At 37.9% G+C, this 23,632-nt stretch overlaps 1 protein-coding gene across 1 annotated transcript in view; it reads right to left on the bottom strand.

Moving 5' to 3' along the window:
• Positions 1–178: 178 nt before the first annotated feature.
• The window catches only part of LOC107556342 (gamma-aminobutyric acid type B receptor subunit 2), a 269,850-nt gene continuing 246,396 nt past the window's right edge, over positions 179–23,632 (bottom strand). The window contains exons 14-19 of the mRNA XM_016239437.1: positions 14,204–14,314; positions 7,770–7,994; positions 7,305–7,487; positions 6,687–6,816; positions 6,297–6,411; positions 179–3,593 (exon numbers count right to left, since the gene is read on the bottom strand). Of these exons, the coding sequence (XP_016094923.1) occupies positions 3,428–3,593; positions 6,297–6,411; positions 6,687–6,816; positions 7,305–7,487; positions 7,770–7,994; positions 14,204–14,314 (930 nt within the window). The 3' untranslated portion in view covers positions 179–3,427. The remainder of the gene's footprint in view (positions 3,594–6,296; positions 6,412–6,686; positions 6,817–7,304; positions 7,488–7,769; positions 7,995–14,203; positions 14,315–23,632) is intronic.

The following is a 23,632-nucleotide window of genomic DNA, read 5'->3' as shown; positions in this document are numbered from 1 at the left end:
CAAGAACATACTGTAAATATACTTATCTATACAGTTAGAATGAGCGTATTATTGCCACTTTTATAATTATTATGTTGTGCATTTGTCAGAAATGATTGAGTAAAATTATTTGCAAAATGATATCTATAAAGTATGCATAGGATAACATGCATGAAAGATTAAAAAATAAATAATTTTTTAATAAATCTCATACATTATGTATACATACTTTACTGTATGATTACTCTGAATACAATTTTTATAATCTCTTGATAATCTCTTGTTAATAATTACATTTCATCAGGCTTCCGTAGCCTGGACTAATTAATATTATGGTCATCATTATGATTTAAAAGTAGAGTAATGAATCATGCCCTCTCCTTGAGCAGATAACTTGTAAACATCTCATTCACTCCAATTTCAGTCTAAAAGACATTTATTTAAAATAGATATGAGTTGCTCCTTTGGATGATTATTATTTTTGATTTGAATACTAAAGTTCCTATTTATGGCTGGAAGTTTAAAACCTCAGTAACCAGCAGCCTGAAGATAAAATAGGACCAGTGGATTTCAGTATCTGCCTATTTTATGACATCAAGTTTAAGTATGAAATTATGCATTTATTTAATTAATTTTAAAAGGTTGTATTGAGAGTATACTGTAACTATATGCCATATACTGTATGTAAGGTTTTTAAATTAAATACAATATGTAAATGTGAGCTAGCCCTTTTACTTCTACTGATTCTCTGAGCTGAATTGTTAACACTTCATTTTCATTGTTGCTTATTACCCTCCATCGCTCCATAAAAATATACATTTTAATATATATTTTTATAACAGATCATCAGTTAATGACAGTACATATACACATTTTTTCAATGAGAATGAATTAATCTGTTAATGAAATATTAATGAACATTATTGTAGGTTATTACCGTAACAACTTTTAACAGGAGGTTAAAAGGCAATGAGAAACAATGAACAAATAAAGTCAGTATGCAAATAAATTCGATACCTTGATTTGTAATGTCCAATGTACATCATTTTCTGATGTGTTTTTTCTCTAATATTGGACATTAGATGTTAGTGTTTACATGTACCAACAATGTTTCATATTGTGGGATACTGACTGCTGAACGTGCCAAACAACATATCATAAAGACATTGAAGAATAAACAATGTTGAAATTAACTTGGAAATAAGAGCCGATTATATTATAGTCAGAGTGAAAACTCAGTCATAGTCATAAGCTGCAAAAGTCAAGTCAAAATGTAGACAATCGCCTCCGTGTACTGAAAAACTCCTCGTGCATTAGAAACGTCAGTCTAGGTCGTGGCTGTCATACTAAGACAAGCTCCCGTGGCGGTTTGGGATTTTTGCGTATCTGTTTGTGGTCTTGTATTTAAAGGTCTTTGTCATCGTGACTCATTAGTGAGCGTGAGGTACTATGACAACTGCTGTTAGCAAACGCACCTCTGTTGTGTTTCAATCTCCTTCTGCTTTCCCAAATGAGACAATAAATACCCATGAATGTCACGTTATCACTAGATAACAGCTATACAGAAGGAAGTCACAAGTTAAAGAAATTCTCGATGCATTGGCTTCATATGGATCATATGTGCTGTCACTGTTTTTGTCACCCGGTTGACACAATATGGTCCATCAGGCTCCAGTAAGACACACGTTACAGTAACAAATCTGACAGAAACTAAAACCAAGACACCGACGGTGAGATATCAGCTGAAACAAATTCTTGCCTTTGATATGGATGATACGTAGCTTATTTCCGATAATTCATATTTTGAGTACATTTCCAGATTTAGAAAAGTAGCATGACACCAGCTCTAGCTGATGCTCCCTATCTCTGCAAGTCATTGTGCAAAGTTCACTGCACACAGTAACATTTCTATAGCAACTATGAGGTAATTTCACTGTTGCTAAGAGCTAGGTGATGTATTTCACAATGTCACTCTGATACTGGGGCGGACCTTTCTGCCATTTCTCCCCTGGAACGGGCAAATACACGCACACTCTACCCGAGCCCTTTTAGCCCAAGCTACAACCGTAGATGATTCACACATGTTGGGTTTTTAATCAACCAAAAGAAAAAAGAAAAAAACAAGAAATAAACAGAGGGCGGGTAAACTGAGAGACTGCACCGGAAGGTCAAAACGAGGCTTTGTTCATACATGACTTGCTCTTATTAAGTTAATTACACTTGTGCTAATTTTTCAGTCCCACTGTTTAATACAATATTGTTCTTCTGTCTTGCTGTGTGGACCGCTTCTTTTGTGTAACCTCGCAGCTTTCTGTGAGGATATTTTGGTTTTGCTCTGCATGGCGTACCACTTCCCTGTTATTATCGCAAATTGTGAGTCTTCTTGTTCTGTAACAACCGGTCACGTGTCGGCTATCGTACATCCCAAGCATAGGGCTGCATCTGTGTTTCAGTCCCAATATGCAGGATCAACTCGCTCGGCTGTAATGGAAGACTGACCCTCTAAAATCGCCGGTTTCGTCTCTTATGTCCCTTTCGGCTGGACCTGTGGCTCTTTGAGGTCGCACATGCGCAACCTCTAACGTGACATTACTTGCGATAAATCGAAGTAGTACTTTTGATACTCTGATACCAGGATAGGCCAACATGATGCTAGCTGTTTTTTGAAGAAAGACAATATGCGGTACACGTCTATCCAGGTGAGAACAGTTGGCCCGCGTTACCCTGAAACACTTCCTAGTTGTCTTTAGCAAAAATTTGAGATGCTAATAGTCTTATTTACCATTAACCACTTTTTCACACCATTGGGACACTGAAGCAATACAACAAATTCATACCGGTTGCAACGGCGTACGTGTCTCTTCCTGGTTCGTCGGCTGTTTGTAAAGTTCTCCGAGCACCAGGCTTCATCAGAATAATTCATTTCACAGCATATTCAAAGCTCACTTTGATGTTGGAATATGGTATTTACATGGCTGTTGACGTGGTGAATAAAGAGGTGGAGTCCTCGGTCACATACGCTGCCCATTTCCCGCAAGTTCCAGCAGAACCGATGTGCACGGATAACGTGGAAAGGCTGCCGGCAGAAGCATCTCTTTTTTTTACCAGGCAAGGCTACAGCTCCTGTCCTCCGTTGATCCACACTGCTGTTTAGGGGGGTGGGGGGCGTTGAGTCCATCGAGTTAGGAACGGGAGGTGACGGGACCGAGAGGATGGGAGTCTGGGTTGGGTTGCCATGTGAGGATATCCGGTCACCTCCCTCCTAGCCTGAAAGATCAGTTCTGCTCTGATGTGGCCATGGATGGTGGGAGGGGGGGGTCACGAATGCATGAAGAGTTGGACCCCCCTGGGTTGCTCACACGCTTCTGTTGAACCGCTGATATTGCTCAGTCTGTCTTAAAATAAAAAAGCTGATCGCTTCTTCGGAGTGCAGCGCAGGCGGCAGGCCTCACAGGCCGGACACCATCACCCTGTAGGAGGGGGGCATGTGTCTGTGGTGTGGGCTGGAGGCTGGGCTGCTCGTGGGACTGCTGCAGCTCGCGTCCACCCCTCCTATGGAGGGCAGATAGGCGTGATGCAGGATCGGCAGCTGCAGGGACAGCCTGCGCTGTATGCTGCGAAAACAAACCACAAATGGTTGTTATACAAAACTCTTTTGTGATTGGGTGCTTAACAGTGGGGACACTCTTGCATGCATGTAACAGAAGTTCATTTATAATTATATCACATAGTCACATAGCACATTTAAGCCAGCAGTGACTTTGCCACATACTCTCAGTTATGGGTTCAAGGTTTAGCTGGTTAGCATGACCTCTTTAGTCTCTTTTTAACTACACCATCTGGACCTACACTACTGCTCAAAAGTTTGGGGTTGGTAGGATTTTTTTATGTTTTTCTCCTGTCTTCAGTGTCACATGATCCTTCAGAAATCATTCTAATATGCTGATTTAGTAATCAAAGGATTTTTTTTTATTATTATCAATGTTAAAAATAGTTGCTAGTGAAGGGTTATGGACTGTGCTTGTTCTTGTGGTAAAGTATGTACCTGACTGTGTGGATCAGCTGAAGTAAAGTCCATTTCATTCCTGTCTTGTGTCAGATTCAAAGTGCACCCCAAGAGGCCGGAGCCTTTTAAATCAATTACAGAAGCCAAATGGCAGTTATATAAAGTGCACACACCACACCTCTCACGATTGGTTTTACGATTGGAGTCTCTTTGAGTTATTACTTTCAATTAAATATTAATTTCATACATCAATTAAGGAAAATGTCTTCTGTGTTTAGAAATAATTAACATTATTAACAGATTAGTCAGATGTTGCAGGTTCACTTGCAAAAACAAAAAATAAAAATGTAGATGTCATTAAACTAAAACTGTAGACTTTACTGTAGACATAGAGAACAGGCTCAATAAATTACTCATTGCATATTCCCATGGCAGAGATGGTGTTATTTAGCAGGGTCAAGGGACCATCAGCTACTGGGGTAAGTGTGTGTGTGTTTGATGAACAGTGACACACTGCAGTATCGCTTCTCTTTACAATCAGACATTCATGTGCTAGGATGGCCTGTAGTCCTCTAATTCTACTCTCCTGTCTATTTTCAGGGTCCAGTGCCTTCCACTCTCACTAGAAATCACATGTTATGTAACCACAGCTCCCCCTCACCCCCTCTTCTCTCTCTTTTTTCCTCTGTCCTATTTAGACAATCAAGACCCTGAAAGAAAGAACCACGAAATAACTTTTTTATTATTTCCCTGTGTTAATGCATTTCCCCTGTTTTTAAATAGCTCATAGTACATGAGTGGCATTTCAGTGGATGATGTATGACGTAGGCGTAGCGTAAGCTCGGGTGAGAGTGACGAACGCGGAAGCACAGAGGAGAGAGCAAAACAAAACACCGGTCACAAATTAATACAAAACTAGGATTTATAAAGAAAAATGTCAGAGATTTTCGATATAAGCCAAGAGGAAACTGGTTTTCCTTCAGTGTAAACAAAACTTGGTTTTCGCAAGACTAGCATATTCTCACCGGAGTTTACGCTATGCATCCTACGTCATCCGATGTGAACGCACGTACGACAGTAAGCAGAAGCTAGAGATTATGGTTTATGAAGTAAACTTTTTATGATGGATGTATGCACTTTTTTTGGGCTTCAAAATCTCAACCCTCATTCACTGCCATTATAAAGCTTGGAAGAGCCAGAACATTTTTTTATATAACTCTGATTGTATTCGTCTGAAAGAAGAAAATCATATACACCTAGGATGGCTTGAGGGTGAGTAAATCATGGGGTAATTTTCATTTTTGGATGAACTATCCCTTTAAACAAGATAGACTCTAAAATGTAATTTTGATTTCATTGAATTAATGAATGAATGAATGACTGAATGTCTAATGTTTTATCATTTAGAAACTAGCAAATATTTTGTCAAAATTTATGTTTGGAAATTGTGCTTGTGGTTCTAAATATCTTAATGAATTCCACGGCCTGATTTTTATTTTTTTTAAAGGGGTCATATGATGCGATTTCAATTTTTCCTTTCTCTTTGGAGTGGTACAAGCTCTTGGTGCATAAAGAAGATCTGTAAAGTTGCAAAGACTAAAGTCTCAAATCCAAAGAGATATTCTTTATAAAAGTTAAGAGTCAACCACGCCTACCTAAAACGGCTCGTTCGAACATGCCCCCACATGTCTACCTCTCTATGTGGGAAGATTTGCATAACGCCGCCCAAATGTTCACGCAAAGAAAGAAGGTGTAACTTTTATTCTCGCTGTAGTATTGTTGTTGCTGCCGTCGCCATGTCGTGAAGGCGCTGTGTGTTTCGTTGTGAAAGCGAAACTACTTTGTTTGGCCTTCCAAAAGAGGATGATATCCGCTTCGTCATGCCTGGACCTGATCCGTGCTGGTCGCTGAGGAAATACATCAACTTTACGCTGTGGATCGCCGGATCGGCTTTCACCGTGGACGAAGCGGAGTCCAGCCTGGGGTCATCACATGTTTGTTGCCGCAAGCCCGCCGGACGCTCCTTCGTCAAATCCACCGGCTGCGCTGTTCTCAAGCCCACCCTTTGTAAAAATCGACGCGTTTCAGAAAGGCGGGGCATAGAGGAGAAACAATAATGTACATTATACAATAATGTATATGTGGAAAATAATGTGTTTTTTGAACCTTAAACCGCATAAACACATTTCATTACACCAAATACACAAAATAATGTTATTTTTAGCAACATCATATGACCCCTTTAATTCATAGATTTTTAGGTGTTCAAACTGGTTTTTGGCACACTGTGTATGCCGATGTGTAAACTTACTGTTCTGGTGAGTTGATGTCTTCTAGTGGACCTCTGCTTATCCTAGAAGGATCCATGGATCCCCACTGAGCCTGGGGTTTCTGCTCTAAGTGGTTCTTCAGAGATTTCTCTCCATCTGAAAACAAAGGCATGATGTTCAGAAAGCTGCCTTTCCATCAAGATGTCAGTGGTGGATTCAGCTGAAAACTGAGTCAGAACTTGCAACTTATATGCCACTTCACCTTGACATGTTTTGGGGTGAATAATGTATAACACTCCAATAAATTATTCTTTTTCTCTGGGTGACAGTAACAGAGGAAAAGAGTGTCACATACTGAAATGAGTCACAGACTGACAGCTGTGTGTGATCGACAGGTGAGGAACACGAGGTTTGATATCCACTTTTCTTACCTTTGCCATCAGTGAAATTGCGTATGCTCAGAATATTGTTGACATCTTGGTAGTGGTTTTGTTTAATGTATGGAGTCTTTTCTGGAGTGTCCTGGAGTTGCATGGTCACCTCTTCCAGTTCCTTATCCAGCTGTAACACAAAATCAAAAAATCTTTATTTAACCATTTAATTCCTGGTTCATGAAAAAAAAAATCACAATTTTGAAATGCAAAAAATGTAAAACATACAGTTATGTTTCATTACTCTAAAATACCTTAAGTAGAAAAACATTAATTGATATCACAAATCAAAACAAAACTGCACAATTTTTCTCCCCAAAAAATATTTAATAGTCTTGATATGATAATATATTTGTCTTAATTTATATTTATACTTATAATCTAATATACACATTTTGATTTGCTGAATATATTTTTGTTTACCTGTATCAGTTATTTTTCTTCACAGCATTAATATATAATTTAGAGGGAATAAAATAATATTATAAAATTATAAATCCCCTTTAATCTGCATGGTGGTGTATTAGTAATTTTTTAGCATCATTTTAGTTAATGTTTAAAGTAGATTGTCATTCTAAGAATTTAATAATTTTGTAATTTATGATTGACTTCAATCACCTCTGTAATTCTCATTCGGAGGCGGTGGTTGTCTGACTGTAATCCATCCAGACGGGAAGTGTTGGCCTGGTTAACACTGGTTACTGAGGTGGACGTTTTGGAATCTTCCTTCTTCTGGTTCTGGGTGAACTTTAACCTCCGGTTCTGTGTGGCAGCATCCGGGTTTGTACGCATTGTGATAAACTAACAAAAGAGAGAGGACAAAGACATACTGTTGAGATCCTGGCATTGATTCTGTGTAGGACGTATTTGTTTAGAGGGAGAGTGGAATCTTTGCAGTCTTTCAAATTTCAGTGTGTTTATTTCCAGAGAGCTCCAAGGGATGCAAAGTAAGCACTGCTCTCAATTATATTCAGGTGAACTTGCTAGGGATTTGCACAAATCAAATGCCAGAATGTGCCTTTCACTGACCTCTACAATTCTTTCCCCATAGGGCTGGATCAGGCCGTACATTGCAGTACTTACTTTTGGCACAAAAACCAGACACAGCGTGATGGTGCTGCAGAAGATGATGACCAGTGCCACGATGCAGAACTGCACATTAGGCTGATCCCGGGTCAGGAAGGACACCGCTGCCCCGATGATACACATGATGCCCACATTATACACACTCATGCCGATGTACTTGCTGTCATTCAGGGCTGGAATGCTCACGTTTCTGGTCTCCCAGGCCAAGAAACATCCAAACAGCTAGACAAAGAGAAAAGTACAAAGAATTACTTATCATTACAGGTATAAGAGCAGTTAAAACAAAATTTTGCAACCTTTAGGCTGTGCACAGTTACGTGCAAATATATTTTTACACCAGATCTAAGACAGAATAAGATTATTGGTTATATGACATATTCAATAGACAACCATTTTCACCTTCATCACTCTGTGCAGCCCTCAGTTTACAGTGATAAATCATAAAGCCAGTGAGAATGAACTGTGCTTGACTTATTTAGCACCCTAATGCCCCAAAAGGCAGCTAACAACACCTGTCCAACTTTCTCAGGAGGTCAGAGCAGTAATCAAAGCACCTTTGTGTGAGACTAGAGTGAACTCTGAGAAATATGACTCAGCTAACTCAATGACGCACACTCCGAGATTTGATTCTGCACCCACTTGCCACAAATCTATTCAATCCTAATCCAATCTCAGCCCGTCTCACTCTTTTTCCTCGTTCACACTCTCACTCTCTCTTTCTTTTCTTGTTCTACTTGAGCATGTTGGCTGTAAGTGAAGCCATGCTGATTTAGCAGCAGGTTTTCAAACATGAGAACTGAGAACGAGAACGTGAGTGTGATGGCATTTTCACTTGTACACTATTACAATATGATGACTACTATAGCTTCAGTTAAACATTGATCACTTCTTTCCCAACACTGCCTCCCACCAAATCTTTCACAGATGAGAAGAGAGACGAGAGAGGAAGTGATACTCCATGGCCCACAGCTGAACTCTGACACGGATCATCTACAGTAGGGCAGAGGAAAAGCCAAGGTAATGGCCTGCCAGTCAACCGAACCACCTGCCACTATTACAGCAGCAAGAACAAATGGACAAATCATTTCTACAGAGCACAAAGTGAGTCGAAGGGCAGGTTTTTATTGGAGGATGTTGCCACCATTGACTCAGAGATAATGGTCAGTGCTATGGGCAATTAACTGACTGGAGGCATTCTGGTTCCTGGGGCACCTTACCAGTAATCTAAAGTGAGGTTAATTGGAAAGAGCAATCTCGCTCTTCTCCTATGGGTACAATGTGTCAAAATCCAGTCAGTGAGCTTGCTAGATTTGCATTTCCAGTAGGAAATACCAGCTCTCGCAAGGCAGCAAAAGAACAATGTTAAAGTTTACAGCAGTGGTTTTAAACCTTTTTTGACTCCAAGGCCACCCATTTTCACAAACACAATATTTGAAGGCCCATCATTTTACTTCTGGTACTTATGTTATAATGACAAATCTGCTCATTTTCAAATGTTGCTTACAGAAATTTGGAGTAGCAATATAATAAAATATTTCAATAAAATATTGACATTTTAACATTCCAGAAGTTTCTTCAGGATTACACTTTTGTAAATTAATTTGCATGAATTTTGTATTCACTTCTAATTATTATTATTTAAGATTTATTTTTGGCATTTTTTACTTTATTATGATAAGACAATAGGGCAGTTTTAGAGCTGAAAGGAAGCAAAGTGGGAGAGAGAGAGGGGGGCAGGATTGGGAAAGGTCTTTAAGCCGGGATTCGAACTCGGGACGCCCATAGCGACCTGATGATGATGATTATCATTATTGTTGTTGTTATTATTATTATTATCATTATTATGACTATTATTATTATTATATGTTAATAATATATAACAATAACAAATTCTACAAAATACAATATTTTAGAGCTTGACATAACCAGAAGAATGAATATTTATTATAAAAAAATGCCTGGGAAAATGGCATGGAAATGCCTGGAAATTTTATTGAGTTTCTCACTTTTAAAATTCTGTGGGAAGGCTGTGGCATAAAATAAAAATGTCAGTTGTTGAGGGAATTAATTAAATTAGACATAATAAATAAATAAATCATTTAGGCCATCTTGTTCTCCCCCGTGGAAGTTTGCTGTGGACCCTGATTGAATTTTTTTTGTTAAAGTAAGCTTTGACTTTGTAGACTCTGTAGACTTTGGTTCCGTGTAAACATAAAAGACATAAAGACACATATTAAAGCAATAAGATGCACAAGGAGGTGTGTTATAGTGATTTCATATAGTGATATAGGCCTAGTGAGTGTTTTTTTATACAACGATGGCAACTGCAATATGAAAAATACAACACTGCTCCCTAACAAATATCTAAGAACTCTCATTTTTGTCCATTAATACTGTTATAATATTGTCTATAGGTGATGAACATTAGATAATTGTGGAGAAAAAAAGAAAGAAAAATATCAGTAAAATGTGCCTGCTGTTTGCATGGCATTTGTATTACCTGATATACCACAAGAGACTCAGAATCGAATATTGTGAATGCATTTTAAACACAGTGACAGTGAGGTATTATATATTATAATTTACCAAATGTAGAAGGAAGTGGCAGAATATTCAGACGCCGTTGTCGGCGGGAGCAGATGGCAATCATGTTGACGCTCTCTAGAATGTTTTCACTCACCATAAGGAGGCCTTTGTAGGCATAGACAATCCCCAGCCAAATGGTCATGTGCGTGTTCTCGCAGTGCTCCAGGAAGGGCCGGATTGAGATGTCTCGTCCCTGAGGATCCGCCTGTGGAGACGCAGTGAGGAAACCAATGAGTGGAAATAATTCTGGCTTTAAAAACACCTTTGTCACTAACAACAATAACACTGAGCCCGGGTTTATTTGCCTTGACTTTAAATGCTTCAATACAAAGGTTGACTTTAAGAATTTATTAAGTACATTTAAATTTAGATTTAAAAGTACATTTGCAATACTGCATTTGCACTGAGTACCAACAATGAGGCAATAAATACATTATGGGAACTTGGATCATTTGATCTCCCATGGGAGACCAACCTTAATGGTCTTTCACAGAGATAGTAAAAATAATATTGTCACATCTACAGGATACCACTTGAATGTTATTGATTAATAATAACTCTTTATGGGTCAGGCATCAATTACTTGATACTGATCGAGATATTTACAGTCCTGATATGCAAAGCAGGTCAGGACTGGACTCTTGAAGGAGTCCGGCGAAAGAGAGAAGACCTCGACTGAGTTCCCCTCAATGTGCTGGCTCTAAAAGTAGCCAAGCTCTAACCCACTTTCTTGCTGCCCGAGTCTGGAAAACCTTAAGCTTGCCATGCAAAAACCCGGACACAAAGATAGACAGGGATCCAACCTCCAAACGCATCCCTAAGTCTCCCCGATTCTTCCCAGTTTAGTCACAGAGCGCAACACCCCCGGCTTTCATCCGCCTCTTGTGAGGCTCTATCTGCGTGATTTGAGCTTGGCATTAAGGAGTTAACCGCTCAGAAGACATCTTCACAAAGTGACGGTGCGAGAAAACTGGGCCAGCCAATGCAAGAAGCTCTATTTATAAAAGATACATTCCATGATGCGATGAATCCTAGAAGTCAAACTGTAGGACAATTTTTAAACAAATCAAAGAAGCCGATGACAGACCTCTTGAAGTCTGAGAAGTAGTTTACTAGAGATGTTTATGGGAAAATTGTTGATGTGATGTTAGCAACAAAAGAAACAGAATAAAGTAATGAAATAACTTACAGAATGTCTGCCTATTAGGCTGACTATTTTAACATCAAAACTTAAAATCAAATATTATTTCCCTACACAAAATTGCTTTTAATTCAACATTCAAGTGTTCCATCTGGCTTCAGAAGCCCACAACTAAAAAGATCAAACTTGCTTAAGAAATGCTTATTTCCAACTGCACAACAACAAGACCTCCGCTTTTAGCATAGCTTGAGCTGTAGTTAGTCGAGCTGTGTGATGTTGCCAGGCAACAGTCGATGGGTTGGGCTTAAAGAGAGTGCTGTGCGCTCTGTTATTTCTCACTGCATTAGGCGTCTAATGTAATTGTTCAGTGGAAGCTGGAAGGATGTGTGACTGACAGAGTGTCTGTGGAGAGATGGAGATTAGAGGGACACAGTTTGCTGACAAGAGAGAATTATATCACACTTTATAGATGGGAATGAACCATATGGCCACTGAGAACTGGAAACAGACAGCCATTAAGTGTGTATTAGTACACAGCGGCAGGTTTGCACACATGGTGGGGGAACAGGATGGACAGCATACGGAAAACCCTAAATAAACATAGAAATATAAATACAAATAACTAGTAAAAATGATCCTGAATGGTGACTGGTTGATATACGTGATATACACTACTAGTCCAAATCTATTCAATCCTAATCCAATCACAGCCCGTCTCACTCTTTTTCCTCGTTCACCCTTTCATTCTCTCTTTCTTCTCCTGTTTTACTGGAACACGTCGACTGTAAGTGAAGCCCTGCTGATTTAGCAGCAGGTTTTCAAACATGAGAACTGAGAACGAGAACGTGAGTGTGATGGCATTTTCACTTGTACACTATTACAATATGATGACTACTATAGCTTCAGTTAAACATTGATCACTTCTTTCCCAACACTGCCTCCCACCAAATCTTTCACAGATGAGAAGAGAGACGAGAGAGGAAGTGATACTCCATGGCCCACAGCTGAACTCTGACACGGATCATCTACAGTAGGGCAGAGGAAAAGCCAAGGTAATGGCCTGCCAGTCAACCGAACCACCTGCCACTATTACAGCAGCAAGAACAAATGGACAAATCATTTCTACAGAGCACAAAGTGAGTCGAAGGGCAGGTTTTTATTGGAGGATGTTGCCACCATTGACTCAGAGATAATGGTCAGTGCTATGGGCAATTAACTGACTGGAGGCATTCTGGTTCCTGGGGCACCTTACCAGTAATCTAAAGTGAGGTTAATTGGAAAGAGCAATCTCGCTCTTCTCCTATGGGTACAATGTGTCAAAATCCAGTCAGTGAGCTTGCTAGATTTGCATTTCCAGTAGGAAATACCAGCTCTCGCAAGGCAGCAAAAGAACAATGTTAAAGTTTACAGCAGTGGTTTTAAACCTTTTTTGACTCCAAGGCCACCCATTTTCACAAACACAATATTTGAAGGCCCATCATTTTACTTCTGGTACTTATGTTATAATGACAAATCTGCTCATTTTCAAATGTTGCTTACAGAAATTTGGAGTAGCAATATAATAAAATATTTCAATAAAATATTGACATTTTAACATTCCAGAAGTTTCTTCAGGATTACACTTTTGTAAATTAATTTGCATGAATTTTGTATTCACTTCTAATTATTATTATTTAAGATTTATTTTTGGCATTTTTTACTTTATTATGATAAGACAATAGGGCAGTTTTAGAGCTGAAAGGAAGCAAAGTGGGAGAGAGAGAGGGGGGCAGGATTGGGAAAGGTCTTTAAGCCGGGATTCGAACTCGGGACGCCCATAGCGACCTGATGATGATGATTATCATTATTGTTGTTGTTATTATTATTATTATCATTATTATGACTATTATTATTATTATATGTTAATAATATATAACAATAACAAATTCTACAAAATACAATATTTTAGAGCTTGACATAACCAGAAGAATGAATATTTATTATAAAAAAATGCCTGGGAAAATGGCATGGAAATGCCTGGAAATTTTATTGAGTTTCTCACTTTTAAAATTCTGTGGGAAGGCTGTGGCATAAAATAAAAATGTCAGTTGTTGAGGGAATGAATTAAATTAGACATAATAAATAAATAAATCATTTAGGCCATCTTGTTCTCCCCCGTGGAAGTTTGCTGTGGACCCTGATTGAATTTTTTTTGTTAAAGTAAGCTTTGGTTGTAGACTTTGGTTCCGTGTAAACATAAAAGACATAAAGACACATATTAAAGCAATAAGATGCACAAGGAGGTGTGTTATAGTGATTTCATATAGTGATATAGGCCTAGTGAGTGTTTTTTTATACAACGATGGCAACTGCAATATGAAAAATACAACACTGCTCCCTAACAAATATCTAAGAACTCTCATTTTTGTCCATTAATACTGTTATAATATTGTCTATAGGTGATGAACATTAGATAATTGTGGAGAAAAAAAGAAAGAAAAATATCAGTAAAATGTGCCTGCTGTTTGCATGGCATTTGTATTACCTGATATACCACAAGAGACTCAGAATCGAATATTGTGAATGCATTTTAAACACAGTGACAGTGAGGTATTATATATTATAATTTACCAAATGTAGAAGGAAGTGGCAGAATATTCAGACGCCGTTGTCGGCGGGAGCAGATGGCAATCATGTTGACGCTCTCTAGAATGTTTTCACTCACCATAAGGAGGCCTTTGTAGGCATAGACAATCCCCAGCCAAATGGTCATGTGCGTGTTCTCGCAGTGCTCCAGGAAGGGCCGGATTGAGATGTCTCGTCCCTGAGGATCCGCCTGTGGAGACGCAGTGAGGAAACCAATGAGTGGAAATAATTCTGGCTTTAAAAACACCTTTGTCACTAACAACAATAACACTGAGCCCGGGTTTATTTGCCTTGACTTTAAATGCTTCAATACAAAGGTTGACTTTAAGAATTTATTAAGTACATTTAAATTTAGATTTAAAAGTACATTTGCAATACTGCATTTGCACTGAGTACCAACAATGAGGCAATAAATACATTATGGGAACTTGGATCATTTGATCTCCCATGGGAGACCAACCTTAATGGACTTTCACAGAGATAGTAAAAATAATATTGTCACATCTACAGGATACCACTTGAATGTTATTGATTAATAATAACTCTTTATGGGTCAGGCATCAATTACTTGATACTGATCGAGATATTTACAGTCCTGATATGCAAAGCAGGTCAGGACTGGACTCTTGAAGGAGTCCGGCGAAAGAGAGAAGACCTCGACTGAGTTCCCCTCAATGTGCTGGCTCTAAAAGTAGCCAAGCTCTAACCCACTTTCTTGCTGCCCGAGTCTGGAAAACCTTAAGCTTGCCATGCAAAAACCCGGACACAAAGATAGACAGGGATCCAACCTCCAAACGCATCCCTAAGTCTCCCCGATTCTTCCCAGTTTAGTCACAGAGCGCAACACCCCCGGCTTTCATCCGCCTCTTGTGAGGCTCTATCTGCGTGATTTGAGCTTGGCATTAAGGAGTTAACCGCTCAGAAGACATCTTCACAAAGTGACGGTGCGAGAAAACTGGGCCAGCCAATGCAAGAAGCTCTATTTATAAAAGATACATTCCATGATGCGATGAATCCTAGAAGTCAAACTGTAGGACAATTTTTAAACAAATCAAAGAAGCCGATGACAGACCTCTTGAAGTCTGAGAAGTAGTTTACTAGAGATGTTTATGGGAAAATTGTTGATGTGATGTTAGCAACAAAAGAAACAGAATAAAGTAATGAAATAACTTACAGAATGTCTGCCTATTAGGCTGACTATTTTAACATCAAAACTTAAAATCAAATATTATTTCCCTACACAAAATTGCTTTTAATTCAACATTCAAGTGTTCCATCTGGCTTCAGAAGCCCACAACTAAAAAGATCAAACTTGCTTAAGAAATGCTTATTTCCAACTGCACAACAACAAGACCTCCGCTTTTAGCATAGCTTGAGCTGTAGTTAGTCGAGCTGTGTGATGTTGCCAGGCAACAGTCGATGGGTTGGGCTTAAAGAGAGTGCTGTGCGCTCTGTTATTTCTCACTGCATTAGGCGTCTAATGTAATTGTTCAGTGGAAGCTGGAAGGATGTGTGACTGACAGAGTGTCTGTGGAGAGATGGAGATTAGAGGGACACAGTTTGCTGACAAGAGAGAATTATATCACACTTTATAGATGGGAATGAACCATATGGCCACTGAGAACTGGAAACAGACAGCCATTAAGTGTGTATTAGTACACAGCGGCAGGTTTGCACACATGGTGGGGGAACAGGATGGACAGCATACGGAAAACCCTAAATAAACATAGAAATATAAATACAAATAACTAGTAAAAATGATCCTGAATGGTGACTGGTTGATATACGTGATATACACTACTAGTCAGTAAGATTTTTTTTGCCTTCTGTTCACCAAGGCTGCACTTTTTTGACTAAAAAATTTTGGAAATATCACACACACACAGCCGTTCAAAAGTTTTTGATCAGTAAATCTCTTATGCTCATCAAGGCTGTATTTATTTGATCAAAAATACAGAAAAACAGCAATATTGTGAAATATTACTGCAATTTCTAATATTTGTTTCCTATTTTAATATACTATAAAATATAATGTATTTCTGTAACGCAGCGCTGAATTTTCATCAGCCATTACTCCAGTCTTCAGTGTCACATGATTCTTCAGAAATCATTCTAATATGCTCATTTATTATCAGTGTTGAAACTGTTGTGCTGCTTAATATTTTGTGATACATTTTTCTTTGATTCTTTGATGAATAAAAAGTTAAAAAGAACAGCATTTATTCAAAATAGTAAGTCTTTACTATCACTTTTTAGCCATTTAACACATCCTTGCTTAATTAAAGTATTAATTTCTTGAAAAACTTCTTAAAAAAATTACTGACCCCAAACTTTGGAATAGTATTGTATATTGTAACACAAAATTTATATTTTGAATAAACACTGTTCTCTTTAACTTTTTATTTATCAAGGAATCTCAGTTATAAATCAGCATATTAGAATGATTTCTGGAGGATCATGTGATATTGAAGACTGGAGTAATGATGCTGAAAATTTCACATTAATAGATTATATTTTAAAGTACATTAAAATAGAAAACTGTTATTTTAAATTGCAATAATGTTTCACAAAATTACAGTTTTTTTTCTCTCTGTATTTTTGATTAAATAGATACAGCCTTGATGAGCATAACTTCTTTAAAAAACATAAAAAATCTTACTGATCCCAAAACTTTTGAACGGAATATATATTCAGTTGAAAATTACTGTACTGCTTAGTGAAATATGGATATTTTGTATTTATTTCAAAAAACGTGTTGACATTTTTTATTCATTTAAAAATAAAATCATTTTTTATGAATAGAAAGTACAAAAGAAGGGCATTTATTTAAAATTAAATTAAAACGGTCTTTACAGTAATTTTTTAACAGGGTAATACGTCAGTGCTGAATTGCTTATTTGCTTAATGCATTAAAGTGCATGGTGTGATTGAGTTCTGATGGTGCAACAAAAATGTCCCATGTATCTTGATCTGAGCTTGAAAAAATAAGGAAAAAGCCAATATACAGTCTGTCAGTCAAGTGGAGGATAAACTCCAATTCAGTGGCTGTCTGGGGCTAAAGCCATGCTTGTTATTTTCTAACAAGAGAGCAGAATAAACCTAAAATGACAGGGAGAGTGACAGAAAGAAAGAGAGAGAGAGAGTCGGAGACTTCAGGGTAGTTTGCTTCCATGAGCATATATTTTATTCCATTGGGAGTTTAGTAGAGCATGAATGAGATTTCTATTATCCAGCCTCTTTCTAAGACCTTTGATTTTGAAATAAGCTCTTGTTTAAGGGAAATGATAGCTATAATCCTCATTTGGACGGGTCAGTCACCCTCCTGTACATCTGTTTCTCTTTGACATGGCTTCTTGTGACCACAATCTCTTATCTGTAGTAATCCTTTTACATTACGTCCTGTGATCTCTTGGCGGCTGCGTGCCACTGCTTAAATGTACTATGAAGAGGCAGATATTGTTCAATGGAGCTGAGAGTTAGAAGTTAAGTCAATTATTCAGCCATCTAATCTTAAGGTCAACTCGAGCGATACTTCACTGACCTAATCCCACAGCAAAGCCATAACACACATCAAAGAACAAAGTTTAGCACCATGGTTCAAAACCAACACTCGCCAAGTAAAAATTGGCTTTGGCCAGTAAATACCACTGAGTTACTTGCCAGTTGGCCAGAACTGAAGCAAAATACATTACTTAAATAAAAAAAAATTACAAGATGATTCTGTTGATGAGAGACTCAAAACAAGACAGGTTATATTATCTAGGTTATACGTATATATTAGGAACATTTATGTATGTTTTTTACTTAATATTTTATTCTCATCAAAGCTGCATTTATTTGATCAATAAAAACAGTAATATTATAAAAATATATAATTACGATTACATTTTTTTTTCTATGTTAGTAAATTGTAAAATGTAATTTACTCCTGTCACACAATCCTTCAGAAATCATTCTACACTGTTAAAAAAAATCTACTGGTAATTTTTTTTTGCCATATCCATTAATTTTACAGACATTTCAGTTAACCCTAAAACATAATGCAAGGCAAAATTCAAAATACAGGTAAAACACCTGTATAATCAATATGATTTTTACAGTACAATATGCTGATTTACGGCACAAGAAACATTTGTTATTATTATAAATGCTGAGAATATGAATAGATTAATAGAAATTAATTTTTTTAAATATATTTTTTAGAATATTTATTTTTTAGATTTATTGATCAATTATATTATAATTATAACTATATTATATAATTTATTGATTAATTAATTATTGCGGAACAAAAGCACTAACTCCTTTCTTTAAAAAAATAAAAAAATATTTTTGAATATAAAGATATTTTTTTTTATAAAAATAATGCAAAATGCACTTCCATGACTAGCAAAAGTATATTTTGGTCCTTGTTTAGCACTTTCCTGTTTACTGGCTGAAGGCAAGAGCATCTCTGTGTGGCTCCTCCAGGGTCACATCTACCTGCTCCAGTTTGAGGATGAACCTGCAGCTGCACGCTGAGGCTCTGCAGATCTGTCTCCCTCTGGTGTGTGCTTATTTTTGGAGTCCACCGCTCTAAACTCCACTTCAAATGTGGTGACTTCAAAGTGGCCCTGCTGCAGTCCCTGTGGCTGAGCCTGGAAGCTGCCATCACTGATTAATTACGGGCTAAATGCATCATTAGACCAGGAATCTAACCCCGAACATCACACGCATTTAAATGTGCAAATGAGAATGTGTAGCGCCGTGTTTCAGATTGCCTTTGTTATTGCACCCTAAAATGCTTTTTATTGACATCATTCTTTAATCTAATGCTCCGGAATATCTCGGTTTTAATCACAACTCCCATCTGCTCGCTCTCTGCGAGTCTCCGATGCAAATGACTTTCACTATGTTGCCATCACGTAACTGCTGTACAGCGCACCCTTCGCCCTACACAAACACGATCACTTATGAACATGCAGCTAATTTGCGAATAACAACCTTCATAAATGGGGTTTGAGTGCTCACTGTCAAACGTTATTAGAGCTCACGCATGCATGGGCAAACATTTTAATCTGGTGACTACTGGGATTATACTGAGGTATTCATGCAGATGCGCTCTCAGAATTAGTCACGGACACACAAACTCTCGCGTGCGCTCACACACTCGCCATAACTCTTACAGCTTGTTTTCTTTTCTGAGGGACAATCGAGATTTGTGACTCGGGTTGTCTATACATCCTTGTTGAGTCAAGGACACCGAGAGGTCCCGCACACAATAAGCCATCAGTCCTGATAACTCAATAGGACCACTGTTTTTTCCTCCATGAGGGCAGGCATGGCAAACTGTGAGTGATGGAGGACGGCTGCTCTCCATCATGGTGCACTCTGCTGCCCTCATGATTACTAAAGCCACACCTTCTGTGCCGTGGACATAAAGGTACGGAAAAGAGTAGATGGGTGTTTGTTTGACTGGGGGGCACTTTTGGCACTGTGGATCTGGTTAGAAAATGAAAAACACTCTTAAAACACACCTTCACACTCTCACTTGTTGTCTAAAAATGTCTATCAGTGTTTATAAATACACCACAAGTCATGAACATCATAAATATTTCCACCACATCTCATATCTCGTGTTCACATTCTGTGATGGAAATCTCATATCTCGTGTTCACATTCTGTGATGGAAATCTCATATCTCGTGTTCACATTCTGTGATGGAAATGACCGTAGTGGAAATCATATTTGAAAGATTTCTGAAATAAAATGGCTGACTTGTTTCCATAGCATTTAAAATAGCATAGCACATTATTGTTTCATTCATAGCATTTTATGCATCCTAGATACACACTGAAGATAATATTTTCAATCTTTTTGCATAATTTCACAAAATAGATGGAAAATGGCATTCAATGTAAAATATATAAAACATAATAGTGGTATTCACCTTGGGTTTCCTGTTTTCATTCCACATCACATTCAATACTTCATCTCAAGCTCTTTACCTTTGGTAAACTTTTGAAAAACTTTATTAGGACCAAAACTGTTGGTCATTATGGAAATGACACCACATCCAAAATGCTGTTGTAATTTTTTGTGTAAAATCTGTATTAATTATGAAAAAGGCTTAACCGTCATTGAATTTTGTTGCCGCTGATAGCCTCGTGGGCAGCGCACCGACATGTAGCGCTGTTGCGCTTCGGGCATCCCGAGTTCGAGTTCCGGCTTGTGGACCTTTTCCGATCCCATCCCCTCTCTCTTCCATTTCGCTTCCTGTCTAACTACTGTCCTATCAAAATAAAGACATAAAATGCCAAAAATAAATCTTAAAAAAACATAATTGAAACTGTTTATGTATTAATTTTTTTAAAATGTAATTACGTAAATGTGAATTTTTAATATTGAACACTGGGTCTGGGCTGAGGGAAAACAATAAAATATTTAAACAGAGTGAGTGCAGGCAGTTAAATTGGGACACTTTGCAATTGAAATGACTGAAAAAAGTGTCCCAATTATCCTGAATTAAACCCTACATAAAAATGCATTTGAAAAGTAGAAATGAAAAGAGATGAAGTCATGATAAGATATTTGTTCACACTTTATTTTAAATTGCAGTTCTCACTATTAACTAACAATCAACTACATATTTTGCCTTAATAAATTCCTACTGCTTATTTATAGTTAGTAAGGTAGTTGTTCAGTTTAGGTATTGGGTAAGATTAAGAATGCATAATATGGTTATGCAGAATATGTGCTTTATAATAAGCAACTAGTTAACAGTGAGAATTGGTCCCTATATATAGAAAATATGGACAAACCCAGCGATTGGGTTGTTTTCAACCAACAGTTGGGTTAAATGGGCAGTAACCCAACTGCTGGGTCAAAACAACCCAATCGCTGGGTTTGTCCATATTTTACCCAGCGCTGGGTTGTATTTAACCCAGCATTTTTTAGAGAGTGTTACCAGAGATGTTGACATGACCATCATATAACAAAAAGAAAAAAAAACATCAACATCGACCCTGGGACTTGACAGTGTCTGCAGCTGAAGAAACATCCATATACTTACTAAGAAAAATATCCTGACCACCCTTCCAGTGAAATTTATTGAAGTGCTCTTTGAACCTTTCGGTGAAACGGTAAGTTCAAAATGGGCGGCAATAATCCACTGCATCTGAGGTCTGAACTGACCCAGTGTACTTCACATTAAACAAACTGCCAGTACACTTCAAACACTGTCTGATCTAATCCTCACGGTGAAGTCCCACTTGTGGCTCATTCACTTTATCATTCCCGGGATCATCCGCACCTCATGTTCTCTTGTTCTCGGTTTACCTCGGCTCCATTGACTCCATTGAGGTGCTCTTCCTGTCCAGGATATTACCCCTTGCGTTAACATTAATTAAACATGATTATAAAGCTCTGAGTGAACGTGATATCTTTTGATGGTATTAATTTTGTACAAGATACAGAATGTTCCTGGTTGTAATAACAAATTTGTCGATTATTATGTGCATAAGCTGCTGTCAAGATCAGTTAGTCCTGCTGGAGTTGAATTTAATATGAAATTTAGTTTTATGAAAGTTAAGCAAAAACTTGGGATTAAAAAAAAGCTATACTCGCAGCAGTGAGACAAAACTCTCGCTTTTTTCTCCTTTTCTGTCTTTGGCAGACTCAAACATGCACACACACATCATATTCCTGCCGTTGCTAGCTGAGAGCGCAGTAATTGAGTCCTTGGAGGCTTGGTTTCTATGAGAGGCCTGTGTTGTGATGTGTACTGGGCTGTATTATGCAGACTATAGAAAGTACAGACGGGCTGCTTAATAGCAGGAAACTTATGCTCTACAGCATTCGACTGATAAGGTCACTGGTCAATAAATAACATTTCTCAAATACTGTTTTAGGGCAAATGGAACCAGCTAAATCAAGTCACGATGTGTTTTATGAATATTTTAAATGATTTTGATCCTACACGAAAGGGACACACTATACAAAGTATACGCCTATATTTAAATATCACTTATTGTTAGACAGGCCCACAAAGGTCCTAACTAAAATAGATATATAGTAAATATCTGGTTGCTCTGTTAATTTTTTCTCTCTCCATCCACAACTTACAATTACCATGTTAACACCTGTCATAATGTGAGTAGTCTATGTAATGCTTTCTTCTTGTCTTCAGGGCCAGGCCACCTGAGATGCAGGCCCTCATACAGGTAAACGCTGCTAAATGTGATCATGTGACTCTGTCTCTTTCATTTGTCTGTTCTCCTAGGCAACTCTGAAGCTCGTGAGCTGCATGACAACTGTGAAGAGTGATATGATACAGATATGTAGGGTTTCTTTGGACCTTAACAACTTGCTGCTAGATCAAGAGCACAGCAAATGAGCACAAACTTTGACAACTATTAAACAGAACGGTACAACGATAGAACGACAGAATGACAGACAGACAGACAGATAGATAGATGAATGGTACAATGATAGAACGATAGATAGATAGATATGTATCGAGTTTAAATAATGTTAGTTTAATTCATGCATAAATTGGGAAAACTCACCATTGGTTGTTGCACTGCTTGCAATCACGTTCATTATATTGGGGGCGGTGCTATGTAATCGGCATGCTTACATGTAATGTAAGCCTCGCTGCTGGTAAGCTGCTTTGATGATCGCTCTGTCTTATTAACTGAGTTTGGATTGTTTTCAAGCACAAAGATGAACTTTTATGCTACACAAAAGAGTATTATTTTTGTCTGTCAGCTCCTAGTTCTGTTAGTAGAGTCAAATATGTGTTATTTGTGACGATAAAACAAAGAGTGTGTGTATTAGCCTGTTTGTAAACTCTGAACCTCTGTTTATTTCATTTAAGACTGTCATGCGTCATCACTGAGCAGCAATCTAACCAACCTATGGTCCTGTTTGTCCCAGGTATGTGTTTTATTCAGTTTTTGTCGTGTTCTGTGTGTAAATCGTTAGCCGCTAGCATTAGCACACATGCACGTGCTGAACTATGTGTTGCATCATTCGAGAGTTGCGTTTTCCCGTTCTTTCTTTTATACTAAAATATGTAAAATATTGGTCACTTGAGTTTACAGTTTCACTGCATTAATGTGATTTAATGAGAATTGAGAAGAAGAGGTACAGTTTTATATTTTATTTTCTCTTATGTATGTTTTATTCAGATTTATGTCCACTATATGAACACGTTCACTCAGAGAAAATTTAATCGGCAGCAGTTTCATGAAGCCTCTCTGCTGACTGTCATGCGTCATCATTGAGCTGCAATCTAACCAACCTATGGTCCTGTTTGTCCCAGTTGTGTCTGGGTGTCCCACTCGACTCACAGTGTTGATCATTCCACCATCACTAACACTGTCACAGATATAGATAGATGGATAGACAGACAGACAGACAGGCAGGCAGCCAAGATAAATAGATAGACAGACAGAAAATAAATTGACAGACAGACAGACAGAAAATAGACAGACAGACAGACAGACGCACAGACAGAAAATAGACA

This window comes from Sinocyclocheilus grahami, unplaced genomic scaffold, assembly GCF_001515645.1.
Source record: "Sinocyclocheilus grahami isolate Dianchi unplaced genomic scaffold, SAMN03320097.WGS_v1.1 scaffold565.1, whole genome shotgun sequence".
Taxonomy (NCBI): Eukaryota; Metazoa; Chordata; class Actinopteri; order Cypriniformes; family Cyprinidae; genus Sinocyclocheilus; species Sinocyclocheilus grahami.
This window is presented reverse-complemented; position numbering and strand designations above follow the sequence as displayed.